The sequence below is a fragment of the Myotis nattereri genome, assembly GCF_964212035.1.
Source record: "Myotis nattereri genome assembly, chromosome: 3".
Taxonomy (NCBI): Eukaryota; Metazoa; Chordata; class Mammalia; order Chiroptera; family Vespertilionidae; genus Myotis; species Myotis nattereri.
This window is the reverse complement of record NC_138077.1, coordinates 23,084,287-23,101,797: the sequence shown is the minus strand read 5'-3', so window position 1 is coordinate 23,101,797 and position 17,511 is coordinate 23,084,287. Positions and strand designations below refer to the sequence as shown.

General features: G+C 50.7%; 1 protein-coding gene and 1 long non-coding RNA gene across 2 annotated transcripts in view; one reads left to right on the top strand and one right to left on the bottom strand.

Annotated features, from left to right (window-relative positions):
* The window catches only part of RARRES1 (retinoic acid receptor responder 1), a 30,260-nt gene that overhangs the window by 827 nt on the left and 11,922 nt on the right, over window positions 1–17,511 (top strand). Inside the window, exon 2 of the mRNA XM_081086670.1 lies at window positions 16,614–16,676. Coding sequence (XP_080942796.1) covers window positions 16,614–16,676 — 63 coding nt within the window. The remainder of the gene's footprint in view (window positions 1–16,613; window positions 16,677–17,511) is intronic.
* LOC308515955 lies at window positions 1,531–13,195 on the bottom strand. The gene is made up of 6 exons (XR_013995680.1): window positions 13,087–13,195; window positions 12,495–12,633; window positions 8,393–8,615; window positions 5,585–5,781; window positions 2,983–3,188; window positions 1,531–1,751 (listed from the first exon to the last, which is right to left on the bottom strand). It is a non-coding gene; the product is annotated as an uncharacterized lncRNA (long non-coding RNA).

The following is a 17,511-nucleotide window of genomic DNA, read 5'->3' as shown; positions in this document are numbered from 1 at the left end:
GCTCCGGGATGTGGCTGGAGTTTACCCATCTTCCCGGGTAGGAACCTTGGTAATCCGGAGTCTGCGTTAATCTGATGGGAGTGAGCGAACCAGGGCTGTTTTCCACGTGAACAGGATGAATGAGAACGTTACAGCTGGCTGTTGGGTTGCTGATTTCCAGGCACTGGCTGTAGCTTTGTGCTGTCTGGCGCTCCATTGTTCTTCACCAACTAGAAGCTTACAAAGTTACACAACTACCCTGAGTCTGTCCCCCAAAGCAACCCTTCTCTTTCCACTGATTCTCAAATATTCCACAGAGCCTGCAGACTCGGCCTCAGAGAATCTAGGCTTGAGCGTGGTGTGTAAATGGGTAGAGTTTTAAAGCGGGGCAGTAGAATTTTAGTTGAAGATTGTTCTCGAACTGGTGCCAGACACGGGGGTAGGGAAAGGCTCAGCCCTGGTTCCGCAAAGACCAATTCTGCAGCGAGAGTGGCTACATGTATCGAATGATGAAATCAAGTCGTTCCTAGGAAAAGGCAGCTTATTCGTGTCACCCGTTTTAAAAATCCTTGCTGTCTTGGGGAGGAAAAGGAAGTTGTTTTACTAGCCCAGCAGATGAGAGAGTACACAGAGCCTTAGAACTTAGTATCAAAGTGGGAGAGAGCAGGCACCTCCCAAGAGGGTGCTCCTGATACCAGCTCCGGGGCTACCAGCAGGGAGGATGCCCTACAGAAAACCACGCTCAGGTGTCTTTAGGGACTTCAGTGCCAAGAATCTCTAGACGCTAAAGTGGTTTCAGTTTCTCCCAGGAATTTAGTGAAATTATATTCCTCCATTTTTCTGCCTCCTCCAAATATCACCACTAAAGAGGGCCCACCTCCAGGGTGATCAAGGCAGCCTGGGGCAGGCTGTGTCTTCAACTTGTGACAACAGCATGCAGGATCCTTGGGGGTGGCAGAAGCAGAAGAGGTGGCCGAGAGTGAGTGGGGGAGCAGCAGGTGAGGTACTGTAGGGAACCCACATTCCAGCCCCTTGCTTTGCCTCTAATGAGCCACATAACTTACAGAGAAGGTCCTATGAGTCTTTTCCGGCTATTTTTCCATTTGGAATGGAAATAATCCATGTTCTGCCCACCGTGCCAGTTATTCTTAAGAGCCGTATAAGGTGATCTGAGCACCAGTTGTAAAGTATAAAAAGGTTAGTTGCCATTATGCTGAGGGCAGTCCATTCATCCATTCATTTATTGACCACTTACTATGTGCCAGGCTCTGGGCTAGATAGTAAGTATGGCCCTAACCCAGGTCAGGGTGGGATCATTAGGAAGGCTCTGAGATTCGCTCAGTTTAGCAGTCCCTCGGCTGCCTTAGTGAGGAACAGCGACCCCACCCTCATGAAGTTTTCAATGTAGCGATTTAGGAATTTCTGCTTCCATTCCAAGGGCAGTCATGGCATTGATAAGTGAAAATGGTAGGGCCCCAAAACTCAGTTTTGCATTCTTTACCCAGTCAGTGCTGTTAGGTCACCAAAGGAGGAATGCACGAGGCCAGAATGGTGAGGGATTATGAATTTATTATTCAGTCATCCATAGACCAGCCCCCAGTGACAGGAGTCAGAAGTTTTTAAAGAGCTTTTGGCGGGCTTTTTCTGGGCGGAGAATTCTCTGTGCAGGTCCAGATTCTGGGCAGTCCGATGGGAGAGATAATGGTCTTAGCAAGTGGGTTGTGGTCTAGGCAAGTGGAATGTCCATTGTGAAGTGATCTAAAGGTTGGTTCCTAGGGAAGGGGGTATTGTTTCAATTATTTGATTAGACCTAGCAAGTGCATTTTCAGAGTGAGTGCTCCGTTGCTGCACAATGTCTGTGGTGCATCCAGGACTGACCCCGGGGTGAGCAGGTGGCTGGTTGGGTGAAAATACAACTGGAGGGATCCCTCTCCAACCTTGGAGTCAGCACGTCCCTGTGTAAGACCAGAGGCTGGGGCTGAGTCAGAGTTTTCAAACGAATGGCCCACTAGTGGGTTATGGAATCAATTTAGTTGGTCGCAGTTGTTTTGTGTGGTTTTTGTTTGTTTTTATTGAGATCGTTTGGAATACCAACTATTAGGGTACATTGCAGAAATATGGTAAGTAGTACCTCAAAATGTTTCAAATATATATGTATGAACTAGGTCATTATGAAGAATGCGGTTATATATATTATATCAGAGAGGAAAGGAGAAAGAGATAGAAACATTAATGATAAGAGGGAATCATTGATCGGCTGCCCCCCCCTCCCCCCGCCCTCTTCTCCCCCACCAGGGATGGAGTCTGCAACCTAGGCATGTGCCCTGACCAGGAATCAAACCGTGACCTCCTGGTTCATGGGGCTGAAGAATGTGGTTCTTTCTATGGGTTTCTCAGCTGAACAAAATTGAAAGCCAGTGAACCAAATGATTAAGATCTCTCCCAGCTCCAAAATGCCCTGAGCTAAGTGATTCCTTGGTTCTGCAAAAATCCCTCATTATAGACACACTGTTGCCCTCTAGTGGTGAAATGTAGTAATGGCTGTGGCAGTAACCACAACTAAGTACAGTGGGGCCTTGACTTACGAGCGTCCGGACTAACGAGTTTTTTGAGATACCAGCTGCCTCTCGGCCGATTTTTTGCATTGAGTTGATAGAGTAATTTGAGTTAACGAGCTCTGTAACCAGCTCCTTAACGAGCTCGGTCTCGGAACGAATTAAACTCGTAAGTCAAGGCCCCACTGTATTAAGAAATCAGTGCTAACTGATGAAGAACAAGTGAGCATTCTGTTTTGCTTTGTTTACTAATAGAGGGACCCTGGGTTCTGTTCCCTCGCTGCCCCCGCCTGATGCCATCTCCTTCCTGGCCTTCCCCTCGTCTTCCATGACCAGGGAAGCTGCTACTTTTGTGATATCACATGGCCCAGCCTCAGAGTCAACGGTGGGCGATTGTGAGTGGTGCTACTTGGGGCATCCTGGGTCAGCCCCACTCCCCACTACTCACTCTCCTCTGGCCACTCAGCAAGTCCTAGGGCCACTGGCCCCAGCCGGAGCGGCCCACGAGAGGCCAGCCCTTTCCTGACGTGGAGAGAGGCGGGCTGAGAGCTCTGTGCACACCCTTCGTTACACCAACCCATTCGGGAATCAGCTGGTGTTTGGGGCTGGACCACTCGCTCAAGGTGACTGAAGGCCCTCTGGCCTGGAACAGATCTGTAGTTAGAAACATAATTGAAACAATTAATCAAAGTGTGGTAGAAAGTTATGCGCATACCTTAATTGCTTCCTTAAATTAATACCTTAATTTAAATTAAAATCCATATGAATGTAAAGGTATCACCAGTCTTTGGGTGTAGGGCTAAGGCTATTGAATTGTAGTCTTTATAGCAAGAAGATACACCCAGGAGGATCTGTGGTTTGTGTTGTTTACTTACCATGGAGGGAGCACGCGCAAAGATTACAGTCCTTAATCCTCTACTTTTCTTTCCTTTTTCTTGCCCAATCTTGACTCACCCACACCCAATTCAACAGCAAGAGTTTGAGAGACTTAACTTTATCAATTCCTTCCTCAGCGTTAAACTTGGATTTCATGGACATGGCATCTTTTTTGCTGCCCTCTCTTCGCCAGTTTATATAACATTTAACTATGCAATGAGAGTATAAGTACACCCGCCTTAAGCATGTTTGGGAGCAAAACAAATGGCTTTGGTTGAGCATCAGGCAGCCCCAGTGCAGGCAGGCTGGGCTCGTCCCAATTCCTGTGGACGCCTGTCCCTGTCATCTGAGCCGCAGGCAGTTAGATGACCACCTACCCTGCTAAGAAAAACCTTCCTTTATCGCCTTTCCATCTATAAAGCACTACAGCACCACATAATTCATCTAATTACTGCTCTCCTTGAAGTCTTCTCTCCATTAATGTCCATAATTCAGAGTGATTGTTCACAAGAATAGGAAAGCAACACATTAAGGAAAAACTGGAGAGTGAAACAGGCCACAGTGAAAATGGAGGGGGAAGATCAGTAATAAAACACTGAAGTGAAATAATCTTTACTTTCGTACAAGGAAGGTTCCTAAGTGCTTTTACAGACCTCATGAAAGAACAAGAGTGGGGGTGGGGTTGCGAGAGGAACTCGGGCTTCTAATCCTAAAAGCACAGAACGGAGAGGCACCGGCCCTCCTTCCGCCCTGGCCCTGCTCCTGCTGGCTTGGCGCTGGTGCACCCACGGCCTCCGCCCCGCCTCCTGCCTCCGGCCACAGCACCCCCCTGGAATGCAGGCCCTGGCTGCAGAGTCCGAGTCCAGCTTGCGGTAGGACAGACCACCTGGCCCTGGGGCCTCAATTTTGGCCTTGGCCTCCTTGGCTCTTTGCCCCGGTCACCCGGACCAACTGCTCCTGGATGCCTTTAACCAGCTGGTAAGAAATTGTGTTTGAATCACAAATGTTCTTTACCAGCCTGCCACGTTCCCACTTGTCTTGCCACAAGTGGTGTCATAGGCAAGGATGCATGTGATCAGAGCGTTAGTCGTGGCCCCACATAAAGTCCACTGGCAGTAGGTTGTGAATGTAACCGCCAGGAGGCGGGCTTGGCTGCACACTCTCCCTCAAAGGGCCCAAGTTGTTCTGCTGAAAAGCAAATGTAAACACTCAGCCCCAGAATCACAGATATTAACTAGACATGGAATGTCAAACACACACACACACTCCAAATCCAGCCTGACCCCTGATCTCAGCATATTGGCAACGATTCACCCTAGAGATTTATGCGGCCTTGACATTTATTTGCCTTTGCGATGGTGCCCGAGTTGAAGAGGTTTTTGCAGAGCTGGACCCATGGCGGTTGGGTAGTAGCCACAGCAGCTCTCCATGCTGGGTTGCTAGTGGTTGTTTGGGATGTCTCTAGTCAGTAAAGCCAAGTTATGAAAGGGGGTCTTGTACCATCGCTGTGTACAGATGCATGCGATTCCATGATGGCCCCAAAGGGATGTGCCCACCCAGAACAGGACATTTATGACCACACATAATTTTGTATCTGTATTAGCTTCACTGCTGTAACAAATTTCACCTACTTCAAACTTGGTAGGTGAAAGGAAGCACGTATTTATTCTCATATAATTTTGGTCAGAATTCCAAAATGGATCTCACTGTGCTAAGATCAAGGTTTTGGAAGGACAGCACTCTTTCTGGAGACTCTAGACGAGATCCACTTCCTTGCCTTCTTCAGCTTCTAAAGGCCACCTGCACACCTAGGCTCATGACCCCATCCTCCATCTTCAAAGCCAGCAGCAAAGCGTCCCTTGAATGCAACCCCACCGACTCCTTCCTGTAAGGACCCTGGATGCTCTGCCCACCACACTGGCCAGGTGCCCTTTACCATGTAAAGTAACATTCATGGCAAGAGATGGATACATGGGGTACCATCTCTCTCTCTCTGCACCTTAACCTGCTGGAGCCAAGTCCTTGTGTAACATCTGCTGGGAACCCCAGGGATTAGGCTGTGGGCACCTTTGGGGGTGATGGTCAGCCTACCACACCCAGCTCCGGGGGGCTGAGCTCATGCAGGAATACTGCTGGACAAGGGAAGGATTGGCAGCTCTTGCTCCACCTCTTACCAGGCTGAGCTCTGCAACCCAGGTGATCTCCTTCCCTCTGACAGTGCCCGTCCTTCACACTCTGTTGTTGGCGGGGGCTGCTTTCTGCTTGCTCCTCAGCAGCCAATTTATTTCCGCTCTGTGTGTGTGTCTGCTTCTGCACGGTGGAAGGCAGTGTGGCTCTTTATCTCCTCCACAGCACTAGCTAGCATAGGGCCCTGCAAGACACAAATATTAAATATTTTAAAATGGCCCGGCCGGTGTGGCTCAGTGGATAGAGCATCAGCCTGCGGATTGAAGGGTCCCAGGTTCGATTCCGGTCAAGGGCACATGCCTGGGTTGCAGGCTCCATCCCCAGTGTGAGGCCTGTGGGAGGCTGCCAATCAATGATTCTCATCATTGATGTTTGTCTCTCTCTCTCTCTCTCCCTTCCCCTTCCTCTCTGAAATCAATAAAAATATACATATTTTTAAAAGATTTAAAAATATTTTAAAATGAAAAATGAAAGCAAAGGTAGCTGGAAGGGTGCTGGGACCATTGGACACCTGGAGCAGGAGGCCAGGCCAGGCCGAACCATTCCTGCCCTACTGGAGGAGGGAGGGAGACTCCACTCCTCACATCCCTCTTGCAACCAGACTTCCCGACTTAGCCCCACCCTGAGCTGGAGGAGAAGCAGAGAACACTGCCTGTGGCCATTCCCACTCTGGCTCCTGTCTAAGGGTCAAGGTCTGGCACCCACAATTGGCAAAACAAAGATGGATACACAGGGTACCATCTCTCTCTCTCTCTCTCCACCTTAACCTGCTGGAGCCAAGTGTCCTTAGCAACATCTGCTGGGAACCCCGGGACGGGCTCTGATCTGAAAGTCGCCAACTTCCGCTGCGTACAGTACGTTCGCTCTGTCTGGTGCCCGAGAGAGGGGAGATGCAGGAAGATAATTCTGGGCTATAATGTAATACGCCGACACTCGCTCTGTCCGGAACCTAAGAACAGCACAGCAGTTTTTATCCGCAAATGAGCTGTTTGCTCGTCTCCAACTAAGCCTGACTCATAAAGCTAACCTTATCAAATGACGAAGTTCGCTCTCCCTGGAAGGACGCGACATTTATGCGTTCTTCCCAGCTGTGGGGGCCGCGGGGGACATTTAGAAGCGAGTCAGTTGGGCCAGGGAGGCCCAGTGTGCGCAGGAGGGGAGATGGGCGTCACCTGGGCGCTCTTGACCGCCCACTGCCCACCGCCCACCCCAACCTGCAAACGTGAATTGAAGTTGTCACCACCAGCTCTGAGGCAACATGGTGGGGCCCTGCTTAGCACCCAAAGGCAGAAAAGCAAGGGACAGCATCTCCCCAAGCACAGCGTTTCTGTCTGCAGAGTCGCTTCCAGCAGAATCGTGTCCGGGGAGACCCAGCGTTTTGGGGCTCCATCCACAGCGGACCGCCAGGCTTCTGGGGGCACCCTCCTAGCTGTTCCCTTTGCTCCGAGGTTTGGAGTCACTTGACAAGGGGTGTTACATTTCTACAATGTGCTCTTGGAATATACAGCACCTTTCTCCACCCTCCTCACGGGTTTATTGTTCCTTAAACAAACAGTGTATCTTATCTAATACAAATACAGTGCCGACAGGCACTGGAGGGATGATCTCTGATCCATTCACATGAGAACAAAGCTCTGTGTGTTCCAGGGAACAGCTTCCTGCTGACAGTAGGCCGGACTTTGTGGCGTTGCTGCTAGAATGTGCAGATGTACTGTCCCCGCGCGCGGTGTGCATGCAAATGTCTTTATAGGGAAGACGGCTGTTCCCATGAAGCCAGGAGTGCAGGCTCCTCACGGACTGTTTTTCTTTTTTTTGTTTTTGTTTTCTTACAGAGAGGAAGGGAGAGGGATAGAGAGTCAGAGACATCAATGAGAGAGAAATATCGATCAGCTGCCTCCTGCACACCCCCCAACTGGGGATGCGCCCAGATACATGCCCCCGACCAGGATCGAACCCGGGACCCTTCAGTCCACAGGCCAACACTCTATCCACTGAGCCAAACCGACCAGGGCCTCACGGACTGTTTTATCGCAGCCTGCCTTCTGCTTGGGGAAGCGCACATCCTAAGAGGGAGCAGGAGGCAGACCTGCCTCTAAGGCCGTGGTTCTCAACCTTGGCTGCCCATTAGAATCACCTGGGAATCTTTTAAAAATCCTGATGTGTGGGCCTCATCCTCCGGAAATTCTGTTTCTTTGTTACTAATGTTGTGGCCCCACCCCATATCAAAGAAACAGAATTTCCAGAGGATGAGGCCCAGACATCAGGATTTTAAAAAGACTCCCAGGTGATTCTAATGGGCAGCCAAGGTTGAGAACCACTGCTCCAAGGCGCCAGGACCTGACTTCCCAGGGACTCCAGGGCACCCAACTTTGAGATCAGGTTCCTCCACTTAATTTAGTCCTCGTGATGCCCTCGGGCGTTTGGAGAGAACGCATGGCCCTGTCCGCACCCGGCTGCATTCTAGTGACCGTCACTGGAGCGACTCCCCCTTCCTACCGCATCCTTAGGGCCTCAGTGTCTCAGCATCCAGAGAGAATTCCTCCGCGTGAGGTGCTTGGACCAGCAGCAGCCGCTCCTGGGACGGGTTAAAATGCACGTTCCCAGGCGCCACCCAGGTCCACTGAACCAGACCTCGCAGCACGCAGTTTTAGCCGCCAGGAGATCCTGTTGCAGCTCAAGTTTGAGACCCAAGTCCCTGCAGGAGACCTTCTCTGGCCTGGCCCCACCCACCATCGTGACCTCGGCTGCCAGTCTACCCCTCCGCCAACGCTCATCTCCTCAACCTGGCTGCTCACCTGGCCCGGCTGACACCTCCTCCTTGCGCTGAAGGCCCCCCTCCCTCTCTGCGGGCCTCAGCCTTGTCCACCGCACGGCGCCTGTTCCTTGCATTCCTCGCCTGAAAGGGTGCGGCCAGGGACTCCTCCTCGCAGAGCATCTCCATTTCCATGCCGCTGTGGGTTGAGTTGTGTCCTCCAAAAAGACAGGGTGAAGTCCTAACCCCCATGTGGCAAATATGACCTGGAAAATAGTGTTTGCAGAAGGGATCATAAGACCAAAGGGGCTTGGCGTGGGCCCCGTCCTATGACTGTCCTTCTGAGGCCCGGGGAAGGTAGAGAGAGAGATGCCACTTAAAGTCAGAAGCTGGGACTGGGGGGAGGCAGCCACAAGCCAAGGACTTAGGGCACCGCCAGAAGCTGGGGAGGGTGGTGGGGATTCTACCCAGGCTCACGGGGAGCACGGCCTGACCACACCTTGATGTTGGACTTAGTCTCCGAAATGGAGAACCTATTTCTGTTGTGTTTAAGGCTCCCAGTCGGTGCGGCTTTGTTACGGCTGCCCTAGGAAACTCATAGACAGAACCATGCCCTGCCTGGCTGCCTCCCTTCCGGCGGCTTGGGGGGTCTTGTCTACAGGCACGGTGGTTGTAAGCACAGCTCCCCCCAGCCCCCTCACACGCGTGGGCACACCCACCCACACAGCCACACACACACACACACACACACACACACACACACACAGGCACACCCCTCCCAAGCAGCTTTCTCTCTGCCCTCCCTGAGAGAGGCTGCGGCTGTGTGCGGGAGAGTGGCAGCCCCGGGGCCTGGCTTCCTCACCACTAGCTCTCTGACTGGGCAAATGCTTCCGTTTCTTCATCCTTAAAATGGGGATAGCGCCCTGGCCGGTGTGGCTCAATGGATAAAGCGTCGACCTGGGCACGGAGGGGTCATGGGTTGGATTCCCAGTCAAGAACACATACCTGGGTTGCAGGTTCGATTCCCAGCCCCAGTTGGGGTGCCGGAGGGAGGCAACCAATCCATGTGTTTCTCTCTCTCCTCCTCTTCCCTCTCTTCTATTCCCCCCAAGACAGTGGTTCTCAATCTTCCTAATGCCGCGACCCTTTAATACAGTTCCTCATGTTGTGGTGACCCCCAACCATAAAATTATTTTCCTTGCTACTTCATAACTGTAATTTTGCTACTTTATGAATCGTAATGTAAATATCTGATAGGCAGGATGTATTTTCCTTGTTACAAATTGAACATAATTAAAGCATAGTGATTAATCACAAAAACAATATGTAATTATATGTGTTTTCCGATGGTCTTAGGCGACCCCTGTGAAAGGGGTCGCGACCCACAGGTTGGTGACCCACAGGTTGAGAACCGCTGCTCTAAGAAAAAGAAAAAAACAAGGATAGCAACAGTCTTTACCCCCAAGGGCCCTGGTGATGTAATGAGTGACACACGGGTACCGTGTAAGAAACACGTGTGGATGTGGGAGAGCTCAACTGTTACTGCTTCTATCATGATTCCCGCCCAGTGGCTAGCAGATGCTTTATGCACAAGCAGTGAATAAGTGTTTGGTATTGATTTGATAAGGACTTAAGGGCCATTTTTTTTCTACCAAAGAAAGTACACACACACACACACACACACACACACACACACACACACGATGGGTTCAGTCCTTTGAAGGCATTCCTGATACACTTTCTCAAAAAGGAAATGAATGGCCTGTCTCCTCCCCAACCTCCAAACTGACTGCAAGCAAAGCCCCCAGTCAACGTGCTGACCGCCCCCCTAAGGAGCCTGTGGTGAGGCCTGGGGGTGGGAGGTTCTCGAGGCGGAGGGCTGGATTCTGCCCTTATTCATGGCCAGTGGCAGCAAGGAAAACAAGAAACCTAAAAAGATAAATAAAAGACAAAAACCAGGTTAGAACCTGAACCATGTCGTAAAGGCCCCTGATGGTCCAGCATTTAGTCCTGGGACAGTGCCTGAGTCCCCTCTTCTGCAGACAGCAGGACCCCCTCCCCCGCCCAGCGCTGCTTCCCCCGGGTCAGTTACCTGCGGTCAACGCTGGTCCGAAAATACTAAATGGAAAATTCCAGACATAAACAATTCATAAGTTTAAATGGAGTGCTATTCTGAGTAGCGTGATGAAATCTCTGCCCCAGGCATGAATCATCCTTTAGCTGTATACACTGCTGCCAGTCACTCAGCAGCCACCGCCGTTATCAGATATTTTAGGAGAGAAGGAGGGAGGGAGTGGCCACATTCACATAACTCTTATTACAGTACATTGTTCTATTTTATTATTATTAGTTTTTTAAATTTCTTTATTGATTAAGGTATTACATATGTGTCCTCATCCCCCCATCACCTCCCCAACCCCTCTCCCCCCACTCATGCCCTCACCCTCCTGTTGTCTTAGGCTTATATGCATGCATACAAGTACTTTGGTTGATCTCTCCCCCTATTATTAGTTACTGGTGCTAATTTCTCCCTGTGCCTAATTATAAATTAAACGTTACCATAGGTAGGTAGGTAGGAATGTATAGAAATAACTTATATATCTGGGGTCCCAGGTATCCACTGGGGATCTTGGATGGTATCCCCTCAGATAAGCAGGGAGGACTTTAATTAAAAAGAAATCTGTGGCAAAGAGCTACTCATTCCTCCCTTCAGGGTATCCAGTCTCATGGTCATTTGCTTTGTTTGCCGAGTTTTCCTTTATATAAAGAGCCTTAATTCTGGAAAATATTAGAGCAATGTGCTGGCCTCCGGCTGTGCTCTAAGAAAGGGATGTGGAACTTCCTAATCTGTTTCACAGATGGGCAGTCCTGGCAGCTGGGATGAAGGGACTGGGGCTGTGATCGGCTGCTCCAGAAACGCTCCTTCCCTCAGGAGCCAGCCACTGTCCCCTTCCCCCAGCGCCAGGTCGGCTCTTGCAAAAAATGTCTGATTAGCTTTTGTTTTTTAATAATAGCTTTGCACCGTGTGGCTGTAGCAACTGGTGTACAAGCCACAGAGGGAGGACCACCTGACCTTGAGTTTCTAGATGGGAAGCCAGCACACAGTGGGCAGTTTACTGTACTCCTCAAATCTAATGAATCAATGTAAAAAACAAAGACCCAAGTTTAAGATATGGGGAGGAGACATCCATAGGAGTTGCTTTGGACTTAATATGCTGTTAAATGACTTTCTATCTTGTTTTCCCCCCAAATATATTTTTTTCGACTTCAGAGAGAGGAAGGGAGGGGGACAGGGAGAGAGAGAGAGAAACATCAATGATGAGAGAGAATCATTGGTCGGCTGCCTCCTGCACATCCCTCACTGGGGATCAAACCCACAACCCAGACATGTGCCCGACTGGGATCTCCTGGTTCATAGGCCCACGCTCAACCACTGAGCCACGCAGGTCAGGGACGTTCTATCTTTTTTAAAGCCTGGTGGTGTGCTTGTGGTCCAGGTACAAAGTGGAGGGAGCAACTTTTTGTTTCCGTTTGTGTTGGTGTATTTATTCTCTTTCGTGCCTCTTTTCGTTCATCCCAACCTCCCAGAGGCAACCACTAGAAATGTTCTTATGTGTATTATTCTGTCTGTAAGTTGCTCTTAGAAAAGATATTGTTGGTTTGTGTGCAAACTTTAATTTAAAAGATGTTTGTACGTGATATGTATGCCATGCATTTTGTTGTTTCCGTTTTCAAGCACAGCATTTAGGGTCTACCTGTGTTACCATATGTGTGGCTAGTTTGCATGGCACTCCATGGCAGGCACCCCAGTTTACCTGCCCTCCCCTGCCCCCAGGAGGGGACACCAGATTGCCTCCACCTTCCCACCACACACACATTGCCTCCAGGAGCATCCTCCTGTGAGGCCCTTAGGAGGGCCTGTGCCAGTTTCCATGGAGACATAACCAGAAGTGGAGTAGCCAATTCGTAGGGTGTAGGTAACTAGATTTGACCCAGTGGGCCAGACTGCGCCCCGCTCCCCCACCCTCAGGCTGCCTCTGGGCACCCTCCTACCAGCCACGCAGGAGCAATCTCCTCCATTCTGGCAAACGACTGGTCCTATCCACTTTCTAAATCATTGCAGTCTGCTCATTGTGCAGGGGTACCTCACTGCTTCCTTCATTGCGTTTCTCCAGTTGCTCATGGGGCTGAGCTGGCCTTCAGAGCTTTTGGCATAGAGACCCGTGCAGTGCTCACAGTGGTCCCCTCTGGCCCGGCAGGCTGGCTGGCTGGCTGGCTGGCCTTCTGTAATACAAGCATCCTTAAAATGTGGTTAGTTTAATAATGTCCTGATAGGAAACGTGCATTCTAGCGATCATTTCTGATCTTGAATTACAAAACTGTTTGTGTTTACATCCTAGTAAGACTCCTGTCTGCCCACCACATGCTTCTGTCCATTTCCAGTCCCCACCTTGATTCACCTTGGTCACCTGGCCCCTGCAGTCCCTGCACCACCAGCTCTCACCTTCCATCTCAGAGGGATCTTTTCACAATGCTTCCTTCCCGCCCAGGGCTTTCCATTTTTCTAAGCATAAACCCTCGCTGGAGCCTGCAGGGGCCGCTCCTGCCTCTTCCTGAGCCCATCCTTGGCCCCCTGGCTGCTCCTCCCGCCTTCAGCCATCTGCTCCTTCTGTGCGGAATGATTTCCCAGCTCCCCTCCCGCAGCCCCAGCCCCAGCCCCAGCCCCCAAGGCAATGCCTTTTTCATCTTCAGTGTTCAGCTCAAAAGTTCAGCTCACGTCCCCATGCCGAGGCTGGGTCAGTTCTCCGGGGACCGACCGTTCATAGCTCTTCCATCACCCACAGTCAGATTCCACAGTGATGGGCCCTGAGCCCTCTCCGGACCTCACCGCCCAGGGGCGGGGCTTTGCGTTTTGTTCCCTGGACTCTGCACCTCCCACAGGCTCCCAACAGGGAGACACCCAACACATCCTAGGGCGGATGTTGGACAACAAAGACCTCTTTATGGCAGAATAACTTCAACCCACACGGAGCACAATCCTAAAGAAACGGGAGCAGGAGACACTTTGCACAGACAGTGTCCCTGATGAAGGCCCGAAGGCCGAGGCTGAGATGCCATTTATCTCAGGAGATCAGCCAAGCAGCCTCTGGGGAACTTGTGACTCAGAGGAAGGGAGAGAGGAGAGGCCTCAGGGGGAGATAAAAGGGCTGCATCCTGATAAGTGACAAAGTACCATCAAAAATATAAACATCTTATTTTGAACAAAATGTAGATGCTTTTAAGACGCCTAATTAAAACAAAGTAAGGAAATCAAATCGGTGAGGCAAATAGCTCGCAGGCTCCGCCGCCACCCGGTCTCCCCCCCACAGGATACACATCCCTCCTCGCTGCCTGGTGCTTCCAAAAAGCCGTGCAAAGATAAGCCTTTTGCTAAAAATGTTACGTGCCTGAGGCGGGTCCTCACCATGACCTGCCCAGTCAGGAATGTCTGACCAGATCTTGCTTGTCGGCACTGCGAGTCCTCAAGTGAGGGAGCCATTTAATCCTGATGCGACCATCACTGGTCCTGAGTTCCCCCTGTGCACGTCTTCCCTGGGCGATGGCATCAGATTCAGTGGCTCCTCTTGAATCTACTTCTACACACTCAGCTGCCTCCGGGCGGCTGCGATGTCCCCCTGCATCACAGATTGCACCTGCCAACTCGGCTTCCTCCTCCTCTTCTCAGGAATGGCCCTGACCCCACTCACCCCACTAGCAGCCTGAGGGGCATCCCTGACTCCTGTGTAGTATCCCCTTTGAGGGGTAGTATCCCCTTCAAGGGGTATTGCTTCTGGCATCTCAAAGGTGTGTTAACCTAGATGCACACTTTAAATGGCTTAAAACCTTTCACTAAAGAAGTGACAGGCCTGGCGCATGACCTGCCCAGTTAGGAATTTATGATGAGATCTCCCTGTGAAGTTACTTCCGTAGAACCCCATTTTCACCCACAACTCCATTCCCACGCCTTTGCCTAGCCAGCACCTGCTTTGCCTAGCCAGCACCTGCTTCTCAGAGAATTAGTTGAGGCCTCACCTGCCCTAGAAAGCCTGCTTGTAGGCTGCCCTTGGCCACACTGATGAGCTAGCTACACCACGTGCCCACTCAAGAAGCAGGTACAGTGGGGCCTTGACTTAGTTTAATTCGTTCGGAGACCGAGCTCGTTAAGGAGCTCATTAAGGAGCTGGTTAAGGAGCTCGTTAACTCAAATTACTTTATCAACTCAATGCAAAAAATCCGTGGAGAGACAGCTGGTATCTCAAAAAACTCGTTAGTCGGGACACTCGTAAGTCAAGGCCCCACTGTACTGGTAAGACTGGCCTGGATGTTACATCTCCTGGGTGCCTGCCACAGGAGCAAGCAAACAGCGAATGAGTGAGAAGACAGATGTTTATGAATTTTGTAAATTGAGGTAAAAATGTTTCCGTTTACACTGGAACTTGTTTTAAGATTGAAAATGAGTCCTAAGCAAATTACTCCTTGGCACTGCGTGCTCCCCTCCCCCCAGAAACATTGATAGATACACTCATGTGTTTACATGTTCTTTACACAAATGCCTGCCACAGGATCCTACCCCTCCATTCTCCAGTTTCCCGGGATCTTTTAAGAAACTACAACAGTAAGGGATGCTATCTGGTCTCGTTAAGATAAGATAACCCTGATTGGTTATTATCTTCCTGGGATGAGCCAAAGGAAATGGATGTTTCCAGAATTAACTTAATCGGGATTATGTGAAATAACCTCAGCTCCACGCAGCACAAACTTCTCTCTTCTCTAGAAAATTCTCCTTTTACTGAATGATTATTTCGCACTAAAAAATGATAGAAACAAAAATAGATGATTGTGTCTGGCCAGCATGGCTCAATGGTTGAGCATCAACCTATGAACCAGGAGGTCACAATTTGATTCCTGGTCAAGGCACATGCCCGGCTTGTGGGCTTGATCCCTAGTGTGGGGCATGCAGGAGGCAGCTCTCTGAAAAGAAAAAAGAAAAGAAAAAAAAGATGATGGCAAACAATATAAAGGTCTCCTAAACAGTTTAAATTGCTTTAATGGTCTGGGCATATATACTCTAAAAATATGCATTGGGATCAATTCAAAAGTTTAAAAAGGCTCAACATGCATGTCCAAAGCGTAGAAGTATGTCTGCTTGTGGAAGCTGCAAGAGAAGGAGAGGCCCTAACAGCTGAGGTCTGGTCCAATGGCAGTAATTCATCCTTCCCACCTCCGACCCACTGGTAGCTCCCTCTGCCACACCTGAGTATGGGTGTGGCTGGCTCCCTACTGTCCCCTGGATCGAAGCTGATGTACCATCTCCTCCCAGACACCTTCCTCAACCACCTGTTGGTATACACAAACACCGGGAAAAGCCCTGAGACGGAAAACCTACCTCTGTAAGGAAGGCTGGGAAACACTGAAGAAAGGGCAGGCCACTCCAGTCTGCCAGTTAAGTCTGTTAAGGGAAATTTACATTCGAGGCAAGTCTTGGGCCTAAAGAATTATATGGAGCAGGGCAGGATGGGTGGGGTGCCGCCATCAGAGAACGGAAACTGCTTTACCTGCTTGCCCCGGGGCAGGGACCAGCACATGGGGGGGTGGGGGGGGGGCATAGGGAGAGGGTCCATCAGACAGTCTCTGAGGGATTTAGGGAGACAATCTCTGTTCTGGCCCTGATCTAGCTCGTTGGTCTGGCAATGGTTGTGCCATGGAACAGCCTCTCCTCCACACCACCTCATAATAGTAAAAGTAGTCACTCTGCCCCCACCGTTCCATTTCTTCGGTTATCACCATCTGAAAACCATTATTTATTACTGGGTACACCTGTTTGACCAGGAGCAGAGGAGGGAGAGCGGGTCTGTCTCCCTCAGTGGCAGCCCTGGGCCCAGGACAGGGTGTGGACGGGCACTGAGGTGGGGGACGAAGGTCCTCCCTCCACAGCCCTGCACACACATCTACTCGCCTGCAGCTGCTCTCATACAGCCAGCCTCCAGCCTCCATGCAACTGTTCCCTTTCTCATCCTCCCTCTTGTGAGTGGGTGTCAGCAAGTAGGCAACATGGCATGATCAGACCAAAATACGAGATCTTTTCTCCTAAAAAACACCGATGTTATTCAGGTACGACTGTGACAGCAACCATTTCTGTGCCATGTTATCCCAGGAGTGTGAGTTTGGGGTATGCAGATGTTAGCAGAGCTTCCACCGCCTAAGAGTCAGTTTCTATATTTCAGATTAATTCAAAGAAGGAATGTCAAGTTGACCTGGAGTTCACCACAGAGCACTACAACCCAGAGGTAAGCTGCTGTCATTCATGGAGTCTTTCTGTTGTTGTTGTTAATCCTCACCCGAGGATATTTTTCCATTGCTTATTAGAGTGGGGGGGAGGGGGGCGGGAGAGAGAGAGAGAGAGACATTGATGTGAAAGAGACACATCCATTGGTTGCCCCCTACACAGGCCGACCAGGGCTGGGGATTGAACCCCCCCCCCCCCAAGTACATGCCCTTGACTGGACTCAAACCGGGATGCTTCAGTCCTTGGGGCCCATACTCTATCCGAACTGGTATCTTATTAGCAACTCGTATGAATTTATTTTTCTGAGTAAGAATACTAATACATAGTGCCGTAGAGGTGGGTTTTTTCTGCCTTTGTTCCAAGAACGGAGGAGCAGACCTAGGCGGGACCTTGATTCCCCTCCTGCCGCGTCGCGGCCGTCCGGGGGGCTGCGTGCACAGCAGTCCACACAGCATCACCCTCCTTCCTCGCCCGGGAGGGAGTTTCACAGCTCCCTCTGGTACCCCTCCCTAGCACCTCGGAGGCCTCCGAATGACTCACTCTCAAATGCCAACCTGTTCCTCTGCCCGTCAGCTGGTGGCATTTCCCGTTAGCAGAGCGGCAGAGCGCACGGCCAGCTCCGGAAGCTGCCTGACATGGAGGCTTTCTGTGAGACACACGCGGGCCGGTGCTCGCCACAGGCGTCAGTAGCCCCTACATCTGACCAGGCACCCAGGGTTTGCCAATTCCCTTTTCCCTGTTCCCAAGAAGAGAGTAAACAGAGAACATACAGTAACTGGACCAGACGAACCTCCATGCGCTGGGCGAGGCTGGGAGGCAGCAGCAGGGTGGAGGCC